Here is a 22,073-nt window from a genome sequence, read left to right on the forward strand (position 1 = left end):
CACGGAGGGCGACGTCATATCCTCACCGATGTGGAGGAAGTTGGGCGACGTGAAAGCGGTGTAGTCTTTGACGTGTCCACGACTCCACGCCAAGAGGTAGAAAAGTGGTGTGCGGACTGATTGGGTGTTTCGTGGGGACGTGGAATCTGAACTTTTTAGACTTCTTAGAGAAAAGGCGCAATGGTGTGTTTTTGTACAAGCATTTCTTAATGTGTAAGATAATTCCACTGAGAGAGGGCTGTCTTAATGTATCGTTTATATTTATTTAAAGCCAGCAGCACCGAGTTCTACATCTGTTGGAGCTGGAAGTAGATCACCAACAAAAGCTGTTGCCCCCAGAGCAGGAAGCGGAGGGACAGTAAGGCAACGGTACGTTAATGTATTTACAGCAGCAAATTAATGGAAACAAATATATCCAATTTCCGGAATGTTTACATATAAGTTGCAGACCTAATATGCGGAAGAATCCGTTTGCTGTTGGTATGAATACTAAATGACGCTTCTAAATATTAAAAAAAAAATTAAAGCTCGTAATAAGGTAGATTTTACCTATAATAAATTTTGACTAACTTGTAGGCTGTTCAGTAGTAAACACCAACAAAACATTCGTTCCAGTAGTAGGACCTGCAGCTATGTCAAGAACAGATTTGAAGGTTATAGTGGACACTTCCTTCTATTTGGTTCCCCAAATTGTGCCTCCCACAGACGTATAGTGCTTCATAATGCACAAACAGCTGTTAGTCTTCACGAGCTTTCCTTGCTTTTTCAATGTCAGGATTAGCTAGAAGTACTAATTTTGTCACGTGGACCGTTACTGGTACTCTTATTAATATGTATGGTAAACGTAAGAGAAGGGTCAAATGTTACTGCGATTTTGTAAACGCATTTCGTCAAGGATTAGTGTACATGCATTTATTATGATCTCTTAAAGGTTTTCATGACATTTCTGTGAAATAATTTTTCAAAGCATAGAGAAGAGGGCAGAAGTGCAGTTATGATGCACCTATGTCTTCTGTTGCATGCTGCACTTTGTAACTGCAGAATGAATTATATCAAGTGAACACGATGATTCACCGTATTCCTGTGTAGAGATTCCAACACAACCAGATTGCCACATTCCAACCTAACCTCGGCCTCGGCTTTGCTACAGGTCAGTTGTCACTGCATCATGTTTTCTTCCTGCTCTCTGAATCAAATACAAATGCAGTCCAGCCACTTGCCATCATGCATTGCACTGTAAACCGTATCTGCATTTTAGTTGAAGCACCATCTTGTGCCATATACCAGGTACTTATCTATTTAGTAATGTAAATCACCTCCCATTCCAGGAGATATGTCCACAATACCATGACAAATTGTTTAAGCTTTGTTTGTAATATGCTTTCTCAAAATATCACTGGTAAATATTCAAAATTCAGCCTTGATTTTCATAGTAGCATGATCAAGAGATGAATATATGCTGTTTCTTTAACTCATTATACATAGATCCAAACAATTTCTCAAGTTGTGGTAGAAATAATTTTATTCAAGATTTACTCCCCCCCCCTCCCCCCCCCCCCCCCCCCCTCTGTTTGTGGGTGTGTGTTTTAACCTCTAATTTGATCGCAGACCTGTGTTTTTATACAACTTGGTTGCACCTCTTTCTCTTTTCACAGTAACATTTTAATGCAACCATTGGTACACCTGCAGCGCACCAGAAATTGTTATATCCGGAGACAATTAAACTGCAGCATGCATCCTTTCCATGAAAACTGTCTAATATTTAACTTTGTGGTTGCTGACATCAAGTCTGTTGGGGACAAACTACAGTCACTATGTTTGGTAGCTTTACAGGGTCTTGCTGGACAAAAAAGTGAGCAAAATTGTACTGGCACAAAAATATGGCTATGTGGCAGTCTCAGTCTAGGAAAGAGTAGTTATTGCCATTCAGCAATTCAAAGCAAGAATAATTCTCATTGGCTCCTGATACCAAAAGTGTTCAAAATTGGGTAAAGCAAAAGATTGAAGTACCACCTGTTGGCTTTGACATGTGGTGATGCCAAGATGGCAAATGCTCCTATATCAAGCTGATACAATATCGTGGCAATGGCATCACAAAAAAAAGTATGCAAATTATTTAATTGGAGAAATAGCAAGAAACTAAGGGGACAGCTGCAGGAATTAGGTGGTTTTGGGCAGGGACAAACTAAATATACAACAATCCTAATATCATATCAAAACAAATATGAACACAAAAATCAAGCAAACAAAATCCTCAACATTCAGTAAAACCACAATAAAAAAACTGAAAAAAATACTTTTATTGTAAGTTTTATGAACACATGCATAGCTCCAAAACCCAGTACTAGGAATTTAACTTGACCTATATTGCTCACACTAAATCCACAATGCCACATACAACTACTACAAATCCGGTATCTAATACTTAACTTAACCAAAATGCGCCCTTATAACTAACGTAACCTCACCAATGAAGTTAACACAAACTCCACAATACTTACCAATCACAATCCAACATAATTAACAATGACTAACACATCTACCCAAATGTTGATAAAAATGCGTCAATTCTGTTATACAAGAAATGCACAGTCATACACAACACACATACCATGCGTACAACAACAAAAGATATAAAACCATAAAAACTTATGTACCAGTGAAAGTCAGCCAACACACAAATCTAGCAATAACAAAGATAATATGTTATCAACACTATCACTCGAATGACCAACTTTGATTTCTCAAATCCGGAACTCCTCTGAATAGACTGTTGTTCCATCAACAAAGTCACTTACACTGGTTCCTGGTCTGAAATGCAGCAGCATTGGTCGATCTTGTACCTTCTCAAAAAATGTAATACTTCACATACATGACAGTTGAAGCAAATAACTGTAGGAATTTAACTGTGGCCAGCATGTCATCCCTCATTGCGGCATATTCATGAACTTTGTCATATCCAAAATTGACAAAAAACGAAACATAAAATTAAATCTCCAACCATAAACATTCACCACACTAATAATTCTAAACATGAACACAAATCTATTACCCCTAACTACCAACATCAGTGTAACTCACTAACAAACTGTCGCAGACTCTTCCAGTGTTATTCTCACAAACAAGCACTCAAGAAGTCCAGTAAATCACTGAAAGCACTCAAAAACGATTTAGAAACAAACATGTCACATTAGAGTGCCACTGCATACTCCAACATGCCCACTGCAAACACAGTTCATTTTAAATACTGCATGCCACAATGATGCCACACAACACAATTATGTCACCTGTCAAAGCAGACAGGTGGTATTGCAATCTGCGGTTGATCCCAAAATTGGACTGCATCCTGATTTGTTGCTCACTACTGTTCCTTTATAGTTCATACAAAGGATCACTTGTATTAAGTATTAAACATTGAAAGTGCAGAATGTAGGCCTTCATTTAATTGGATTAGTCAACAATCCAGTTCTGCACCAATAAATCAGTGATGTTTACATTCTACATTAACTTAATGTTAATAAATATCTGGGCCCTAGCTGCAACCATAGTGGAGGGGTATCTGTTGAACAGCCAGACAAATGTGTGGTTCTAGAACAGGGACAGCAGCATTTTGAGTAGTTGCAGGGGCAACAATCTGGGTGATTGGTTGACCCAGCCTTACATCATCAGCCAACATGGCTTCTCCATTCTATAATGCGAACAGCTGAAAGCAAGAGGAAACCATAGCTGCCCTTCTGTATGGTTAAATGCTGTTCTTGGGTAAATTATTCTGGAGATAAAACAGTCCCATTCGGATGATGATTTTCGACGCTCGATTGACTTGGCTTCCTCATCTTCGTCAGCTTAAGCAGAAGTGTTGGCAGCACCTCAATACCCTCCGTTGCCTGAGCAACACAAATTGGGGTGCAGATCGCTCTATGCCGCTGCGGCTCTACAGAGCCCTTGTCCAATCCCGAATTGACTATGGGAGTGTGGTTTATGGTTCGGCAGTGCCCTCAGCGTTGCATTTACTTGACCCTGTGCACTGCGGGGTTTGACTAGTGACGGGAGCTTTTAGGGCGAGTCCGGTCACCAGTGTACTGGTGGAGGCTGGGGTCCCTTCATTGCAAATGAGACATGTACAACTGCTCGCCAGTTACGTAACACACATTTGTAGTTCTCCTGAGCATCCAAATTACCGTCTCCTTTTCTGGCCCTCAGCAGTCCATCTCCCGCATTGGCGGCCCAGGTCGAGGCTAACAATTGCGGTCTGCATGCGGTGCCTTCTCTCTGAACTGGAGTCCTTCCCTTCACCTCTGGTTGGAGTCCGTTCACATACACCTCTATGGTGTACGCCTCGGCCACAGCTTCGTCTGGACCTTTCACATGGCCCTAAGGACTTTAACCCTGCGGCTCTCCGCTGTGACTTCCTCTCAATTCTTGACGTGTTCTGGGGCTCTGAATTGGTTTACAATGATGGCTCGATGGCTGATGGTCGTGTTGGCTTTGCCTATGTTTACAGTGGCCATATTGAACAGCATTCCTTACCTGATTGATGCAGTGTATTCTCTGCAGAGCTGGTAGCCATTTCTTGTGCACTTCAGTATCTCCGTTCATGCCCTGGGGAGTCTTTTCTTTTATGTACTGACCCCTTGAGCAGCCTGAAAACTATCGACCAGTGCTACCATCATCATCCTTTGGTAGTGTCCGTCCTGGAGTCCATCTATGCCCTGGAACGGTCCATTCATTCAGTGGTGTTCGTCTGGACACCTGATCACGTTGGAATGACAGGAAATGAACTTGATGGCAGGCTGACCGAACAGGCTACACGGAAGCCACTTCTGGAGATGGGCATCCCCGCAACTGACCTGCATTTGTTGTTATGCCGCGAGGTTTTTCAGCTTTGGGAGATGGAATTGCAAAATCTCAGTACACACAATAAACTGAGACACATTTAGGAGACCACGAATGTGTGGAAGTCCTTGATGAGGACCTCTCACAGGTACTCCATGGTTCTCTGTTGGCTCGCATTGGCCATTCCTGGGCGACCTACGACTACCTCCTGAGCCGTGAAGACCCGCCTGAGTGTTGGTGCGGTGCTCGGTTGACAGTGGCCCATATTGAACAAAATGTTCTCGGGTTTCCAACCGCGTCAATTGGTTAAAACTACACGAGCTTTCGGCCAAGCACTCCTTGGCCATTGTCAAGTGTTATGACAGTCAGTGTTATGACAGTCAGTCATAACACTTGACAATGGCCAAGGAGTGCTTGGCCGAAAGCTCGTGTAGTTTTAACCAATTGACACGGTTGGAAACCCGAGAACATTTTATTCAATGTTATCACCGCGAGACTCTGCATTCATACAGTGGCCCATATTCTTCTGCTCTGTCCTTCTTTGGCTGCGCTGGCACTTCATCTTCGGTTGCCAGACTGGTTATCATTGATTTTAGCAGACAACGCCTCATCAGCTGATTGGGTTTTACATTTCATCCGTAAGGGTGGGTTTTATCATTCAGTCTGAGTTTTAACACATGTCCTTTGTCCCTCTGTGTCCTCCACCCTAGTTCTTTTAGGGTGGAGGTTTTAATGTGTTGCAGGGTGGCTGGCTTTTCCTTTTTATTTTCATGGTAGGCCAGCCACTGTAATCTGCTTCCTTGTTTCTCTCTCTTCTAACTGTTTCTTGCATCTCTCTGTCGTTTTCGTGTCCTTTTTTTTCCTTTTAGTGTTCGTTGCCTTTCCTTCATTCTTGTGGTCTTTCCTTTCTTTCTGTTTTGTGTTATATGTCTCATCTGTTTTATTCTCACACCTGTGGCATTGTTTTATTAGGAACAAGGGACCAATGACCACATAGTTTGGTCCCTTTCCCCCTCTTATAAACCAACCAACCCCATTCGGATCTCCAGGTGGCCACTACTCAGGAGCGGGAAACAAAACTGACATTCTACGGGTCAGAGCCATTACATCCCTCAGCCCTCGAGCAGGTACACCATTTTCATAACACAAACAGGCGCATGGCGTAATTTGTACATATGTAAAGAATAGCTGCATTTTTGTTACCAAAATCACAGTTTAATTAAAAAGTGCTAAAATAAACTTACATTATGTGAGCTAAACCACTGTTCAATTAAACAATAATAAAATAAACTTTCATTATGTCATTCTGTTGCTGCATACAAGTGTTACCCCCATACTAATGACTTACCCTGAACATTAAACAGCACAGTTGTATTGAATCCATGCCAGCTCTTTATTTAATTAATAATTATCTCATAAATAACTGCCTCAGTGTGGGATTGTGGTGCTAGCTCGGAATCTTGATCATTTTCTTGCACAGATTGCAAATGTTTTCTCACTTAGCTCGCTGTTTATTTTATATTACTGGTGATGCTCACTTAGGCGTGTGACAAAACAACTTATCACTGTTAGCTGAAGCAGTAATTAAGCAACAGGTACAGGCTTACAGTTGTAAAAGAACAATAAAATGATAGAAAACACTGTTTTTTGTGATTAGTGCACTTTAAACATAGGCACATACCACGTCCGCTTGAGGGGAGGTAGGTTAGAAAATTTAAAGAGGGAAATGGATAAGTTAAAATTAGATGTTGTGGATGTTAGTGAAGTTCAGTAGCAAGAGGAACAGGACTTGGGGTGAAGTGAGTATAGGGCTGTAAATACAAAATCAAATATGGGCAATGCAGGAGTAGATCTAATAAGGAATAAGAAAATAGGGAAAACTGCTATGAACAGCACAATGAATGCAATATAGTAGCCGAGATACACAAAGCCAACGGCCACCACAGTAGTACTGTTAAGTCTATATGCCAATCAGTTCTGCAGATGAAGAATTTGAAGAAATGAATAATGAGATAAAAGAAGTTATTCAGATAGTTAAGAGAGATGAAAATTTAATTGTGATGGGGGGTCTGAAATTTGATAGAAAAAGGAATAGAAGGAAGAATGGTAGAAGAATAAAGCAAAATGACTGGAGAAAAGAAAAGCAGCTGTATTAATATCAAGATCTCAGATGAAAAACCAATACTAAGCAAAGAAGGGAAAGCTGAAAGGAATATATAGATGGCCTACACAAGGGAAATGTACTTGAAAGCAATATTATAGACAGGGGATATGATACCACAAGAACAATGTTACAGAGCACTGGAAGATCTAAGTTAATACACAGCCCTTTGGAGCAGACAACATTCCTTTAGAGCTGCTGATATGTTTGGGAGAGCCAGCCATAACAAAACTATTCCACCTGGTGTGCAAGATATGAGATGTATACCTGCAACTTTAAGAAGAATGTAATAATTCCAGTTCCAAAGAAAGCAGGTGCTGACAGATTTGAATATTACCAAACTATCAGTTTAATAAGTCATGCTTGCAAAATACTTACTTGGATTCTTTAAAGGAACAGCAGGCATTTGACAATGTTGATTGTAATACATGCTTTGAAATTCTTGAAGGTAGCAGGGGTACAATACTGGGAGTGAAAGGCCATTTGCAACATGTACAGAAACCAGATGGCAGTTATAAGAGTAGAGGGGCATGTAAAGAAAGCGGGGCTCGAGGAGGAAGTGAGGCAGGGTTGTAGCCTATCCCTGATTTTGTCTTTACACTGAGCAAGCTGTGAAGGAAAGCAAGCAGAAATTTGGACAGGGGATCAAAATTCAGGAGAAAGAAATAAAAACTTAAAGGTTTTGCCGATTACATTGTAATTCTCTCAGACACCAAAGGACTTGGAAGAGCAGTTGAATGGAATGGACATTGTCGCGAAAGGAGTATATAAGATAAATATTGACAAAAGCAAATCAAGGGTAATGGAATGTAGTTGATTAAACCAGGCAGTGCTGAAGGAATTAGATTTGGAAATAACACAAAAAGTGGTAGCAATATTATGAAATTATACCATAATAAAATATTGTTACATTCCTTCTTGGATTTTCCACTGTTTGACTAAAATTGGTAGATGAGATTTGCTACTTCGGCAGTAAAATAACTGATGGTGGTCAAAGTAGAGACGATATAAAATGTAGACAGGCAGTGGCAAGAAAAGCATTTCTGAAGAACAGAAATTTTGTAACATTAGATATAGGTTTAAGTGTTAGGAAGTTTTTTATGAATGTATTTGTTTGGGGGCATAGCCTTATATGGAAGTGAGACATAGACAGAACACATTTCAGACAAGAACAGAGTAGATACTCGACTGAAAAAAAGGGGTGGTAGATAGGACACATTCTGAGACATCAGGGGTTCACCAGTTTAGTATTGGAGGGAAGTGCGGAAGATAAAAATTGTAGTGGGGAACAAGAAATGAACATAGTAAGCAGGGTCAAAAGGAGATAGGTTGCAGTAGTTATTGGGAGATCCGGTAGCTTGCTTGGGTTACAGTAGCATGGAGAGCTGCATCAAACCAGTCTTTGGACTGAAAACCACAATAACGGTATGAATGAAGAAATGACCAGTGGTTAATGCAACTAAGAACACGAGAAAATTAGCAAAATAAAATGTGACTAACCAACACTGTCACAGAAATAAGGGAATTTGGGCTGGAATTTTCTGTGTTGTTAATGCCTCCAAATATATTAAATTCTTGGAAATATTGTGCAACAGGGAGAAAATTGGGGTTCTCTTGAGGACATAAATGTATTCATGGAATGTGCTATATATTAAAGAATTTCGTGACACACAGCCAAACTAGCACCCTCCAACTTAACCTAGACCTCAGGTTACACTATAGTTCAGGTGGTCACTGCAGTGTCACACACAAAAGTCTAGCAAATAACACAACCCAAAATAAATTGTCCTCAGTCGATTCCCATCTCTGCAAGAGCTATATTAATTTAGGAAACATGACAGTCTAAGCCACCATTAACAAGCATGTTATATGAAACTTTTTATATCTAAGTGAAACACACAAACAAAAACTACCAGTATGATCCTCATAAAATACAATGCCATTCTCCAAAGAATATAACAGTGGTTCGAATTGACTTACAAGAAAACCACACAGCAATCAGACATTCGTATTCCCCTATATTTATGTTATGTGAAGTTCAAAACTCAAATATCAATCTGCCAAAGCAGTTTGATGCAATTCTCAAAAATTCTTGAGAAAATCAGCTTTGAAGTTATCTGAACGGCTTTAATTTCCTAAATGAAGATAGATTTTTGATAGGCCTTGGCTCTGCGGTAGGATTTTCATGCAGTGTGGTCATATTCAATTCATGGGTGATGCAATTTTTTTAACAAAGGTGCATTTTCTATGAACATTTTCATGAAGTGTCAAATATATAAAGAAGAAAGTTGTATTTCTATTTAAACAATTTTGTATTAACAATATTTTCCAGAAGATCATTAATCAAACATTTATATTTGCAATGAAAATAGAATTTTTGTGTGAGATGTATTGTCAGAAATGAGATTCTGTGCATTTTTAGATTCTGTGCATTTTTTTTTTTTTTTAATGACAATTACCAGTAGGTATGTGATGATCTGTATATATTTGATCGATTGTATATGTAAACAACCTATATATTGAACTGAATGGAAAAGAAACAATAATGACCAAAATGAGGCTTGAACCGGCGATTATCAGTCTCAGGCACTTCAGATATGTTGTTTGTTTCCATCTTTATGTATCTGATGGTTCACAAAAAGTTGTTAGAAGTACCTTGGTTTAAAAATTTGCATTGGCCAGGAGTCAAACAAGTAGTGCCCAGTTGGTATGTAAGCAAGCAATGTAGATTAAGATCCTAAAATAGTAACAATTTGGGGAAGGGGAGGGGGGCATTGACATGCAGTCTCTGCACCAGAGTTGCCCTTCTTTCAGACAGGATGGAAATATTGAAGCTGTCGATACTGCCCATCTGCTGTGACATCATCAAAATGGTGGATATGAGCCGGTTATAAAAATCTAATATGCATAAAACACACATAACAAGAATTATAGTCATTCTAGTGACATTGTATTCGTTGGCTTCATCATCTGATATTGAAATTTTTATCTTTCAAGCAAACAGACCTTGGGCCGAACAACAACTCAGTATGTCTCCGCAACTAAGATTTCATTCTCATATTCACTGGCCTAACCTACTGTAGAACTCTGCCTGCACTGCAGATTGACAGGTAAACACAACCTACATTTCCAGTTGAACATAAAAACAACACTAACACAACATAAGAGATGTCAGAATAATTTGATGAACTGAATGCATGTATTTCCAGGAATGCTGATTCCTGGTTGCAACTTTTCAGGTTACCTCAGTCACGATGGGATCATTTTACGGAACACATTCCCAGTGCAAATGCATTGTTACACCAGAATAAATAACTAGTTAGTTATTGTTTGTGGGGATTTCACTGCAGATTTTCAGAAAGTCTGATAATAAGCTTTCAGTTTGACATCAGTTATTGATTTTCCTACTTGGGTTGTACAGGAAAGTAGCATGCTGAGAGATATTTTTATAGACCAAGATAAACTTAATCAAATAAAAACTTTGGGTCGACAGAAGGGTCCGATCCAACGCGTCGGCTTTGATCCGTGACGTAAGGGTGTTGTCGTGTGTGACGTCATGACGGCGCGGAGTTTGGTTTGAGTGTGGCTGTCTCCAGTTCTGTTTTATCTTATTTTATTTACTTTTCTGATCTGTTCGTTCTATCTCGTGAGATTTTTTTAAATTTAAAAACACTTATTACTTATTTTAATTATCTGTTTCCTCGAATTTCTGTTTTAGTTTATTATATTTATCTTTCTGATCTGTTCATTCTATCCCGTGAGTTTTTTTTTTAAAAAAAAGACAAAAAACACTAATCAGCTACTGAAGCATCTTTATCTTCTATGGGTTGCAGGGGTTATGACCCCTGGGGAGGTGGGTGGGTATTCATGCATGGCTGTCTTCACTTACACGTTGTAGCTACGCAAGGCGTCTAAATTTGTTTATATTTAGTTTGCCCCCCACCCAAAACACCCCATTTCCCGCGCTTGTCCCGTTAGTGTCATTAGGCTTTTTGTGGGAAGTGTGTGTGTTTGTTTTTGTTTCCGCCATATTTGTGACGTCATGGGTCAAAGCAGACGGGTGGGATCGGACGCTTCCGTATTTCCAAAACTTTTCCTGTTAAGAGTGGTTTGTCTGATCGTGATGCACAGCTATTTACAATATATGCCATAGCACCATACAGTAATGTAAAACCATCCTCCAAAATAGTGCATTCAATTAAAGATTTAACAACAGGAAATTTTAGGGAAAACTTGCAACAGTTACACTGGGATGAGTTGTATGGGGAACCTGATGCTAATTTAAAATTTATCATGTTTCATGATACATTTGTGAGTATATTTGAAAACAGTTTTCCTGAGAGAAAACAGTGAAACATATTTGTAAGAAACCATATAAAAAGCATGGCTTACTATAACTTCCTTGTAAACAGAAAAGGGAAATGTATCTTATAGCTGGAAGGAGTAATGACCCAGAAACAGTCACATTATAAAAACTACTGCACTGTATTAAGAAAAGTTATTAAAAAGTCCTGAAGTATGTGTATTTTGTCTGAGATTAGGTCCTCTGATAATAAAATTAAGCAATTTGGAATATTGTTAAAAGAGAAACAGGGCAGCTGAGAACACAGGAAGGCTAAGTTTCTGTCAGACTCAATGAAAAGTTTGTTAACAAAAATTTGTAGGGAAAATAGGATCCAGCTATTCATTAGAAAATGCAAGGCTGTATATGGAAGAGGCAATACCAATGCAATGTAATAAAACTGAAATTCAACCCATCTCTTGTACTGAAATTAGGAAAATAATAAATTCACTCAAAAGTAAAAGCTCGCATGGAATTGATGGTGTTTCCAACAGAGCCCTAAAAGCTTGTTCCCAACAGGTCTCGGCCATACTAAACTTTACGGGACACCATTCTTGATACCTCCCCCGTTACAGGACTCTGCTGATTTTTTGCAGACTATCTGTACTGCTAATTTCAGCCTTCTGCATTTCTCTATCTAAATGTGAATTAAACCATTTGTGCACTCTCCCACTCATAACATAATACTTAACCTCATCTAGAAGAATTTCATGATTCACACAGTCAAAAGCCGTTGAGAAAACAAATACTTACCAATGGGTGATGTTTAGATATTCAGAGGCTTTAATATTTGATCAGTGAAAGCATATATAGCATTTTATGTTGAAAAGCCTTTCTGAAAACCAAACTGACATTTTTTTAGTACTTCATTTTTACTAACATGCAATGCTACTCTTGAATACATAACTTTTTCAAGAATTTTGAATAAAGGTGTCAGAAGTGAGGTTGGGTAGCAACTGTTAGCATCAGTCCTACTATCCCCATTTTTATGCAATGATTTAACAATAGCATATTTCAGTCTGCCCAGAAAAATGCCGTTTCAGTGACCTACTACTTTCGAGTAGTTGTTGTAGAGCTTTGCAACAACTGCTCAAAAGTAACATGCTCCTGAAATAGCGTAAACATCTCGAACTAATTTCTGAGCATAACTTGATGTCATAGGAGAAATGATGTATATGACATAATCTGTTACCAAAAAAAATCATCCGTAAAATACTTAAAAATGGCCGAAGGCCAAAATTGTACAATCATACAGGAAATAAAGAAAATTGCAGCTGAAGTCTTCAAGAAATCATTCAAATAATGTAATTGGGTTGGGCAATTTAACACCACTGTGAGCATGTTGGTGTGACATTCTAAACGTGACAGCTGCCCCTGCATTGCAATCAGCCACTTATTCTGGTGAATTAAGTTGCATTTGGAGGACGCTGGTGGGATGTTTCTCCAATATCAGTGCTTGTAGAAGAGAATGATGTTTACACTCTGCAGCGGAGTGTGCGCTGATATGAAACTTCCTGGCAGATTAAAACTGTTTCCCAGACCGAGACTCGAACTCTGGACCTTTGCCTTTTGCGGGCAAGTTTCATCATTGCTTGTTTCAGAGGGCTCCAGTATGAGTTGTATTTTGGTATAGTTACTAGTAGTAATATCACAGGCTATCTCAGTTTCAGTGCACATTCCACTTACATTGGTGTTCTTAACTCTCATCAGTGCATAGTAAATTTATTGCTGCAAGTTATCATGTTTGAATTTGAGCTGTTGTATTTCTCATCCATATCACGCCTTCCATCAGTTTGCACTCTGTTTTGTTCCTATTTTTCTTTCTCCTCCTTTTTGTTGCATATCCAATAAAATAAACATCACTTTTTGAATAAGGCTGTCAGAAGTGAGGTTGGGCAGTAACTGTTAGCATCAGACCTAGTATCCCCATTTTTATGCAATGATTTAACAATAGCGTATAATGTAAACAGCAAACAGCATATAATGTACAGTTCATGTTTGTTTTGCTCTTCTACCAGTTTTTCGTGTATGTTTATTATTATAATTATTTTTAGTAAAACAACATCCAGCACAGCATCATCAGGACGTAGCCGGAATCAAGGACCAGGAAGTGGAGGCATGTGGAGGTTCTACACAGATGACTCTCCTGGAATAAAAGTGTAAGCAATAACACCTTAAATTTTTGTTCTTGCTGTTAGCTGCTTTCTTTTCATGCCAGTCCTCTCAGGATTTTTATGTAGGTTGTTTTATCAGCCACATTCCATATGTTACTTCAACACACATCATTTATTTTTTTTTGGGGGGGGGGGGGGGGGCTCAGGCAATCTTTGTGTGATTTCCACAACCCAAAGAAAAGGCTTCACTGATCCATTTTGCTGTAACATTCTTTCTAGTAGAAGTTCATAACAGTATTAGTTGTGGCATCATCTAGCAGGGACTGCAAAGCTTCTAACGACAGTTCATTTATTTCATTCAGTTGCCTAGAGCAAGGACAGGTGTTCTGTAGTGATATATTAAAGTTTATCATTGACATTTCTCTTCATTATAAAGTGAAGATAATGATGGTGTTTCTTGTTTTTAATGTTGCCTTATGTTGTTTTACTAGTTCCATAAGCTCCTCCATATAAAAATCATCCTCAAAGTACACATTCGCATTTTAATCTGTTCAGCATGTCAGTTTTTTCCATTGCCATTATCTTTAAGAACAGATTGGTATGCAACATTAACTATTACCGTGACATAAAGCCTGTTTAAGTTCTAAAATAGTTGCTCCATGAACTATTTCAGGCCTATAATGATTCATCTGCTCATAGTTGTTAATTGTTTTTCTTAGTTGTAAGTCAGGAGACACTTCAGTACAAAAGCTTGCAAGACTATAATTCTTGTGCTCTTCCCTCATGGGAACAGCATTACTCCTATATGACACATTTTCATTTCATTGAGTTCCATAGTGTCTTCGAACAGCACTTTAACAATATTTCTTAAAAATCAAGTATGCCACACAGCAGTATCACCTCTCTCCATTGTAATTTTGTACCTGAAGTTGAGGTCTCTAATAGCTGTAGTTACGAGTGCAAGTTTTTTACTGGGTGTTTGTAGCTTAGTTGAACCAGCCCCCTCCTGTTCTTCAGTGTTTTTCCTTACAAACTTTTATGACATTGTTTTTGTGAATCTTCAAATTGTCTGCTGTTCTTTAGACTACCTTTCTTAGAGGTAATGGAATTGCATCTCTCTCTCTCCTCAGAACATTCCCACACTGAGCCCACAAACTCAGGTGAATGACCATGCAAAAGGTGAAGCAGATCACTGAATTTTCCTTTTATCAAGCACACTTTTCTGCACATTTCTGCTGCAAGCTTCAGACATCCCGTAGCACAAAAGAAACTCACCAGGAAAAAAAAAAAAAAAAAAATTGAACTCAACTGTTAAGTTACAGGCCACAGTCGTATGCATCTGAGTAGTAACCATAGCAAAGAGATCTGAAAGTGGTGAATGGAACTAAGGTGCAACCCTGTGTGTTCTCTGATTGGTTGCCCCTATGGTAGCAGCACTGTAAACGGAGAGATGTCGGTCACTTTGTTGTTTTGATCCAGTTATAGAAAATGATAATGTGTGGATAGTGAGGGATTTATGGCCTGTGTTCATGACTGTAAAATTTGTTTTAAATTATTTATTTACTCTAAGAATAGAGAGAGATGAATTATTCTGTGCCCTGCTACTAAGAACATTACTGCCAGTGATGAAATAGTATAATGATGTAGATCATTATATAACAACATGCACTACCACCTGAGGCAGTAATGTTAGTATTCAGTTGATGCATGAATTTCTGAATAATTTAACTTTGGTATTTTTCTTAAGCCATTGTTATTGATGGGAAATACGAGGGTAAGTCAATTATTATCTGCAAAGTAGTTACAAAATGCTATTGTAATTAAATAGGAAAATTACAAGAACATCATGTTGTGACATAGTCTCCTTGCATTTCACTGCAATTTGGCCATCGTTGTAGAAGCTTCCTGATGCCCTCATAAAAGAAAGTTCTCAGTTGAGCTGCAAGCCAAGAATGCACTGCTTCGTCCAAGGCAAATCAACAGCCCCTTAATGCTTTTGAGAAGACCAAACAAGTGATAGTCAGAAGGGACAAGATTGGGACTATATGAAGGTGATCCAGTACTTCAAATTTGAGTTACTGGAGCATTTCAGCAATGGGGGCAGCAGTATGCGGACGGGCATTGTCGTAAGCATTTCACTGTAACATACGTTGTTATTGTTGTGCCCCTTTCCCCATAATGTTCCAGAACTGGAGCTTGTGCATCCCAAAAAACCGTAAGCATCAGTTTTCCTGCGGACAGTTGGGTCTTGAAGTTTTTCTTGCATGACAAATTTTGATGTTTCCATTCCATACTCTGCCGTTTATTGTCCATCTCGTAATGATGGCTCCATGTTTTGTCACCAGTAATGATACTGTCTAAGACTCTAAGAAGTCGTCCCCTTTGTTACAATAGCGATCCAAATGTTTTTGCAACTGTGTGTGTTATTTAGGGACCCATCTTGCAAACTTTATGAAACCCAAGTCGGTTGTGGAGGATTTTGTAGGCGGAACTGTGACTGATTTGCAGATGATGTGCCACTTCATCAATAGTTAATCATCTGTCTAAGAGAATCATTTCACGTGAATGCTCAATGGTTTTTTAATTTTTGGCAGTAAACAGTCGTCCAGCTCCTTCATTCGTAACACTGTTCCGGTACTGTACCGGAAGTCTTCGATGAATTTTGGCCTGATATGCCTTCCGACCACAAAAACGGAGCTCTTCTTTGGTGCAAATAGATAGCAGAGCAGGCATGATTAACAGCATGGCAGCAATAATGAAACTAACCTAGCTGCTTGAAAATTGTAAAGATATAACAACAAATAAACAAAGCATATGTCATCAACGTAAAACAACAGTACTACCAAAATAAACAAAAGTATAACTAAATTGCAGATATTGACTTACCCTCGTATGAAAGGATTTATGGTTTGGCTATAGGCTTAAGCTGAATTGTCCCACTGCCAGTAACTTGTGACTTTTTTTTCCTAACATTTGTTCATTTACAAATAATTTATTGCAGGGGCCCTGTCCCAGTGCTCGTCATGTCACTGCTATTCATTGCCTCCGTTTTTATGCTGCACATATGGGGAAAGTACACAAGAAGCACATAAAATGTGAGAGATGCAGCAAGAAGGCATTCTGTCTACAAACAATTCCAGTCCAATCATGTACTGATCATTCCACGACAAACATGTTAAAATGTTCCAGTGTTATTCCTCTTTTATATGTAGAGCAAAATAAATAAAAAATATATATATTTATGTTCAAAAAGCTTTATCTGCCTATGTTCAAGAGTTAATATTTTATAAATACATTTAAGTACAAAAATAATTTATTTTCATCATTTAACAGGTATTTAGATATATTTTTTATGACTTACAAAACCTGACACCTACAGTTTTGTGAACTGCAATAATCTGGAAATTATAGAATATTTCAGCAATTAGACTATGAACAGTATATATCTCAGTACAGAAAGACACCAATAAAATTCTCATAAGACAGATAAACTTTAAATTTCTCATAAGCCTTTTCCACAACTTAGATAAAGTAATTTTTCTTTGTACTGACAAATACAGTAAAGTACTTTCTAATACACAACACAATTAAAATAAGATACTGCTCAGTCTCTTTGACTGTGACTGCTTGGTAAAGTCTCACATATATTAAACTATTCATACAATACACAAGTGCACTGAAACAATCATTGCATAAACATTATAAAATTATTCAGGAACAATATAAGTCTAATTTGCTGTTGCATGTAACAAATCTATTGGGCACATTCAGCACATTAAGTGTAATGCATATAAAATGGCAAATTTTAACGATGCTTGTAACAGGGACAACATTAAAGAGCCACAATGTTTTCACAATTCAAATTACACTAAATGATGGATTGTCAATTTAAAAAAAAAAAAAAATTCTGAAGATTGCATCATAAATTGATGTAAATACATTGACAAACCTAGTGGTACAGATTTGACTACCTTCTATACACTGCATTCCATGCATGGTGACAAACCATTAGCCAAACTTTCACATTATTTCTGGGATAAGCCATAGCAGTCTTTGGCAAGAATAGAAATTCTGAAGAAAACATTTTAAAATTCTTTAGATTGTATGAATTGGCTTTAAACCAGGAGAGACAGCATAGATAAGTAGAAGCAAAAGTTCATCAACTGAAGGATCTTAGTAGGGAAGAAAATAATTTATCACATGCAATGTTAAGTCATTGTGAAACATAAGTAGGACTGTGCACCTTCAGATTCTGTTTTCCTGGTGGGTTTTCAGTGATGTATAATGATATTGTTTGACAAAGAATCAAATTTTCGGAAAGTTATTTCCTCAATTTCAAGTCTATTATGGGAACGATAAATGACAATGAAAGTCTCCACAAAATAACTAGATAAAATGAAATTTTATATAATTTGTGTGCCTTGACTGGTATAACAGCTCAAACTACCCAACAATTCAAACATAAAATACTTACGTAGAACACAAAGCATTTTGAAAAGAGGAAACTTTCATAAAATCAGCAAAGTTCCACAGTAAAGTGGAAAATATAAATAATCCCTGAAGACTGCTTAACAGCGCTCGTGATCTGCCACACAAAAGGAGAATAAGGACAATATTCCATTCACTCCCATATAAAATAATATCCAGTGCAGTTCAAACCAGGATAGAAGAGGGACTAGGGCAAATACCTACCAAGGTTTTGAAAGTTAGATCATGTGCTGAATAGATCTTCAGCATAAAGAATTCAAAGGTAGAAGATGCTTAGAAGAAGCAAGCTAACTGTAATTTTTATCAACTTTAAAGAAAGCCTGCAGATTCAATACATATTTTGGGGTCTTAAAACATTTGGAATGGATATCAAAACAAGAAATCTCAAGCGAAGACTTACCAACACCAAATAACAGGCGAAAGTCACGGGAGTGACATCAGAGTCCTGTAATATGTCATGCCAAAAGGAATCTCTTGTGAAGGCATTCAGATTGGAAGGGAGAAATGGTCTAGGATAGACTGTCTGACATACACGGCCTAATGTCTCAGTCATTGACAGCGACTTGGGAACAGCAAAATCAAGAGCTGAAGAGCACCAAATCATAGCAAAAGTAACAAAACTCACTGATAAGACTGTTCTTAAGTGCATTCTACAGACAGACTGACATATGGCATTTGCTGGTGCATCATGTGGTACATCACCTTACCTCCCACATTTTTATGTACACATCTATGAACAGATACAACAGACTGACAAAAAGAATTTTCAGCTTCTTTAAGCAAAGGAAAAGAGGGTAAATAAACACTGGCACAACACAAAAACTGCCAAAGTGGTTCACAGATGGCCTAAATCAAACCTGACCTGAGTAGATGAAAGTTGCATGGCAAATACTTCACAAGCAATAAGAAACATTTACACTTGTTATATATATCAACAGGAAAAAAAAATGGGAGGGGGAATTTTTCTGTTCCTGTATATTCAAGTTTTGTGACAGTTTACTACATCTGGAATAATGAAAGCTGAAAGTCAAACAATCATGCTGCACAAATTACTCTATAGCAAACAAAGGTTTGGAAGGAAAAACCAGTTTTATGTGTAACATTTTACACAATACATTCGATGAGTAAATTTAATCTTCAGAAGTATTTAAAGGTGATAAAAAGTTAAAAGAACATGATGTGCAGAAAGTTGTTGATGTTAATGATACATAAATTAATGGAGTAACTACCAACTAAGAAAAATTGTAGTAATTGACTGCTCGAGATATATTTAAGAATACGAAGTGCTGTCATTTGCTTAATAGTGGTACTTCACAAAACAGAACATGGCTAGCTTTGTTAGTAAAATTTGTCTCTTAAATATCAAATTTTGTTAAAAAAGAAAAGGTTGACTTTTGCAGCTAACATTTGGACCCTGAAATATTACTGTTGTACCACCTACTGCTGACAGAAATGAGATCATACATAAATACTGGGGAAAAAATCAAAATGTCACATACAATTAGTTAATGATATGAATAAAAAAGAATAAATTAGTTACATTAGTGTTGCAGGCATTAACAAATTTTTCTCCTTCAATGCCAGCCCAAATATCATGTACCGTGTTTCCAAGTAAACAATTCCATCAAGGTTCATATTTCTGCAAAAAGCTCCATCACACATTTAACAGTATTACTTCCTGTCTTTGGCTGAATGAATATGACTTAACAAATGTCCAAAATAAGAGTACACTTGAGATCATCAAGAAGTGGATTAGCACTTAAATGAATAATATCAATCTGTTACACTGACTCTCATTACATACTTTATATGCAATAAAGATGTACTGAATGGCAATGTCAGTGATCTCTCCTTTCTTAGCATTTCAACTGCAGTAAATAAAGCAAATAAAAAACAAGGAATTTTGCTGTTTCTTTTAGTTATCTTCACCAAATTACTCAACTAAGCCTTCCTTGTGATAATTCCTCGACCCAGTTTCAACTCTGTGAATTACAGCTGAATAAGGGTTAAATTTTCAGTCATTAAGTTGGTTCATAATTAATTAATTCATTACAATGAGATATTCACATTTTGTTTTCATTAAAAAAAGTTTGAGTCTAATGCTTATAAACGTCTGCTAACTTTGCAATGGTAACTTATAATATCTGTTGCAGATGTTGGGCAATTCCCACAATTAAAAAAATACCCTGAAATTACTTTTATTAGAGAACTGCCATTCCTTGGCCCCAATAAGGGGGAAAACCATTCTCTCTCACATGTAACTCACAGTGTTTTGTGAATGTCTTCACGCATTCATACACACACATAAATATTAAAATTTCATTTTGAAACAATTTTATACAACTAAATAACTGTGAAAATTTCTCTCTCTTTCTGGAAACTATAGTTAAAACAGCAGCCACAACTTATATAAAGATATTATGACAATACCTCATCTACCTAACTATGATTTACAATTATACTGTGCAACACATACACAAGTTCAAAACTCAGTTTTGATTTTAAAACAATATTATTCAAAACAATGTACACAATGTAGGAAAGTAAAATTACTTTCAGTATTTATTTACAAACAATCTCCAACTTAACATACTTGCTCGCAGGCAAGAATGCATGTACACACACACACACACACACACACACACACACACACACACACACACACACACACACACACAAAAAAAACCACATTATACAATTTTTGAGGCACTTCTTGGTATCACCACCGAGTGGTTACACAATAAATCTAAGGCAGTGATTTAATCATTAAGCTCTGTCTTTACATATGCACAATCACTGGAATCTCTCAGTTCACATTAACAGTCACAATAAAATACATATTTACACTTCAAGTCTCATGTACTTATAAAAATCCTGAAAGGCTCTTGAGTTAACCATTTTAATTTGACATCGAAGAGTCCATAGCCTCATTAATTGCAAGATCAGAATGATCAGCTTCTGTCTGTAGAGTGATCATCATCTTTTCATCATTTGATGAACTGCCATCAGATGAGACTGATTGTGTTGATGTTGCAGCTTCCTATATAAGAGATGAAAATTTATTATGAAAAAATACATTCATAATGACAGTGAATTTGCCCCATGCTAGTGAACAACAAAAAAAATTGCACCTGAAATTACCACTACTGATTAACTTACAAAAAGCTGACAACTGAGAAATTTCAGTGTACAGTAAACAAGCATAATCAACAGTTATACTAGATTTAAAGTTTAATTGTGAATGTTACAAATTAAATGAAAAATACACTAGTTGCAATAATATTCATTTGACGTCCAACACATTAGAAGTTTTCACGATCCCAATTTCAGAGGGATGTTGTGGATCAAATTAATAGTACTGGTGTCTGTATGCAGTGTATTTTGTGATTTAATGAACATGTTTTTCAGTACATTAAAAATGCACGAAAGTTACACATTCATGACTGTGTGTGTTGTTAAGCTGAAGTTTCATTTTTATAAATTATTTTTGTGGTAACAGGCAGATGAGCTTGTGTAACTCTCAGCCTGATTTTTCAAGGATTTGTTAACATCAGTACAATTTTTCCAGTGACACTCCTCCTTTTCCTCATATCTTGGAAACGGTGAAATGAGCACCAAGCAACTGTTACGTCTCATAAGCGGCTTTATGGACTGGACTCCTTTGATTTTCTTTACTCTCTTAGTATTGAAGGCCAGTGCCCAGTCATTAATTTCCCAAAGAGGAAAACCTCTACACTGAAGATTTCAAACCATTATTACACCCAAAACATTTACAGTATCTTATGAAAGCTACCTGTAGTTGAGTGCATAGCTTTTAATTCTTGTAAACAAACTCACTGGCTCGGTTCTGGTTGTAGTAACATTTTTTTAACTTGTACATAATATCCTTTTATTTGTATTTAGTAATCACAGGAAAATGTGAGTACTCATAATAAATTAAAATTTGATCAAAATTGCTGAATGTCTTATTGTCAAAAGAAGCTGTATTCAATTCAATAAGACTAGTCTTCAATTCCTAGAAATAAAAGTATTATATTTTCTATTTGTTATACTGTATTTTTATACCAAATTTTCATTTACTACGAGTACTGCAGTTTTCGTGAGACTAGTAATTTTTAAAAAGTGTTACTTTACT

The 22,073-nt window shown here is 37.2% G+C and overlaps 2 protein-coding genes and 1 non-coding gene across 4 annotated transcripts in view; 2 read left to right on the forward strand and 1 right to left on the reverse strand.

The window, feature by feature from the left end:
• Positions 1 to 33: 33 nt before the first annotated feature.
• LOC126481223 (protein transport protein Sec61 subunit beta) lies at positions 34 to 16,689 on the forward strand. Its single transcript, XM_050104830.1, has 4 exons — positions 34 to 183; positions 272 to 369; positions 13,391 to 13,495; positions 16,452 to 16,689. Exons 1-4 carry the CDS (start codon positions 181 to 183, stop codon positions 16,540 to 16,542), a joined length of 297 nt encoding a protein of 98 aa, XP_049960787.1. The 5' UTR covers positions 34 to 180; the 3' UTR covers positions 16,543 to 16,689.
• On the forward strand, positions 15,066 to 15,135 carry LOC126482885 (small nucleolar RNA Z195/SNORD33/SNORD32 family). Its single transcript, XR_007587722.1, has one exon. It is a non-coding gene; the product is annotated as a small nucleolar RNA Z195/SNORD33/SNORD32 family (small nucleolar RNA).
• Positions 16,690 to 16,699: 10 nt separating the features above from the next.
• Positions 16,700 to 22,073, reverse strand: part of LOC126481222 (transcription factor Sp4-like) — an 85,467-nt gene continuing 80,093 nt past the window's right edge. For both annotated transcript variants that reach the window (XM_050104829.1, XM_050104827.1), the window contains one exon: positions 16,700 to 20,978. In XM_050104829.1, coding sequence (XP_049960786.1) covers positions 20,838 to 20,978 — 141 coding nt within the window. In that variant the 3' untranslated portion in view covers positions 16,700 to 20,837. The remainder of the gene's footprint in view (positions 20,979 to 22,073) is intronic.

Source organism: Schistocerca serialis, chromosome 5 (assembly GCF_023864345.2).
Source record: "Schistocerca serialis cubense isolate TAMUIC-IGC-003099 chromosome 5, iqSchSeri2.2, whole genome shotgun sequence".
In the NCBI taxonomy this organism is placed as follows: domain Eukaryota; kingdom Metazoa; phylum Arthropoda; class Insecta; order Orthoptera; family Acrididae; genus Schistocerca; species Schistocerca serialis.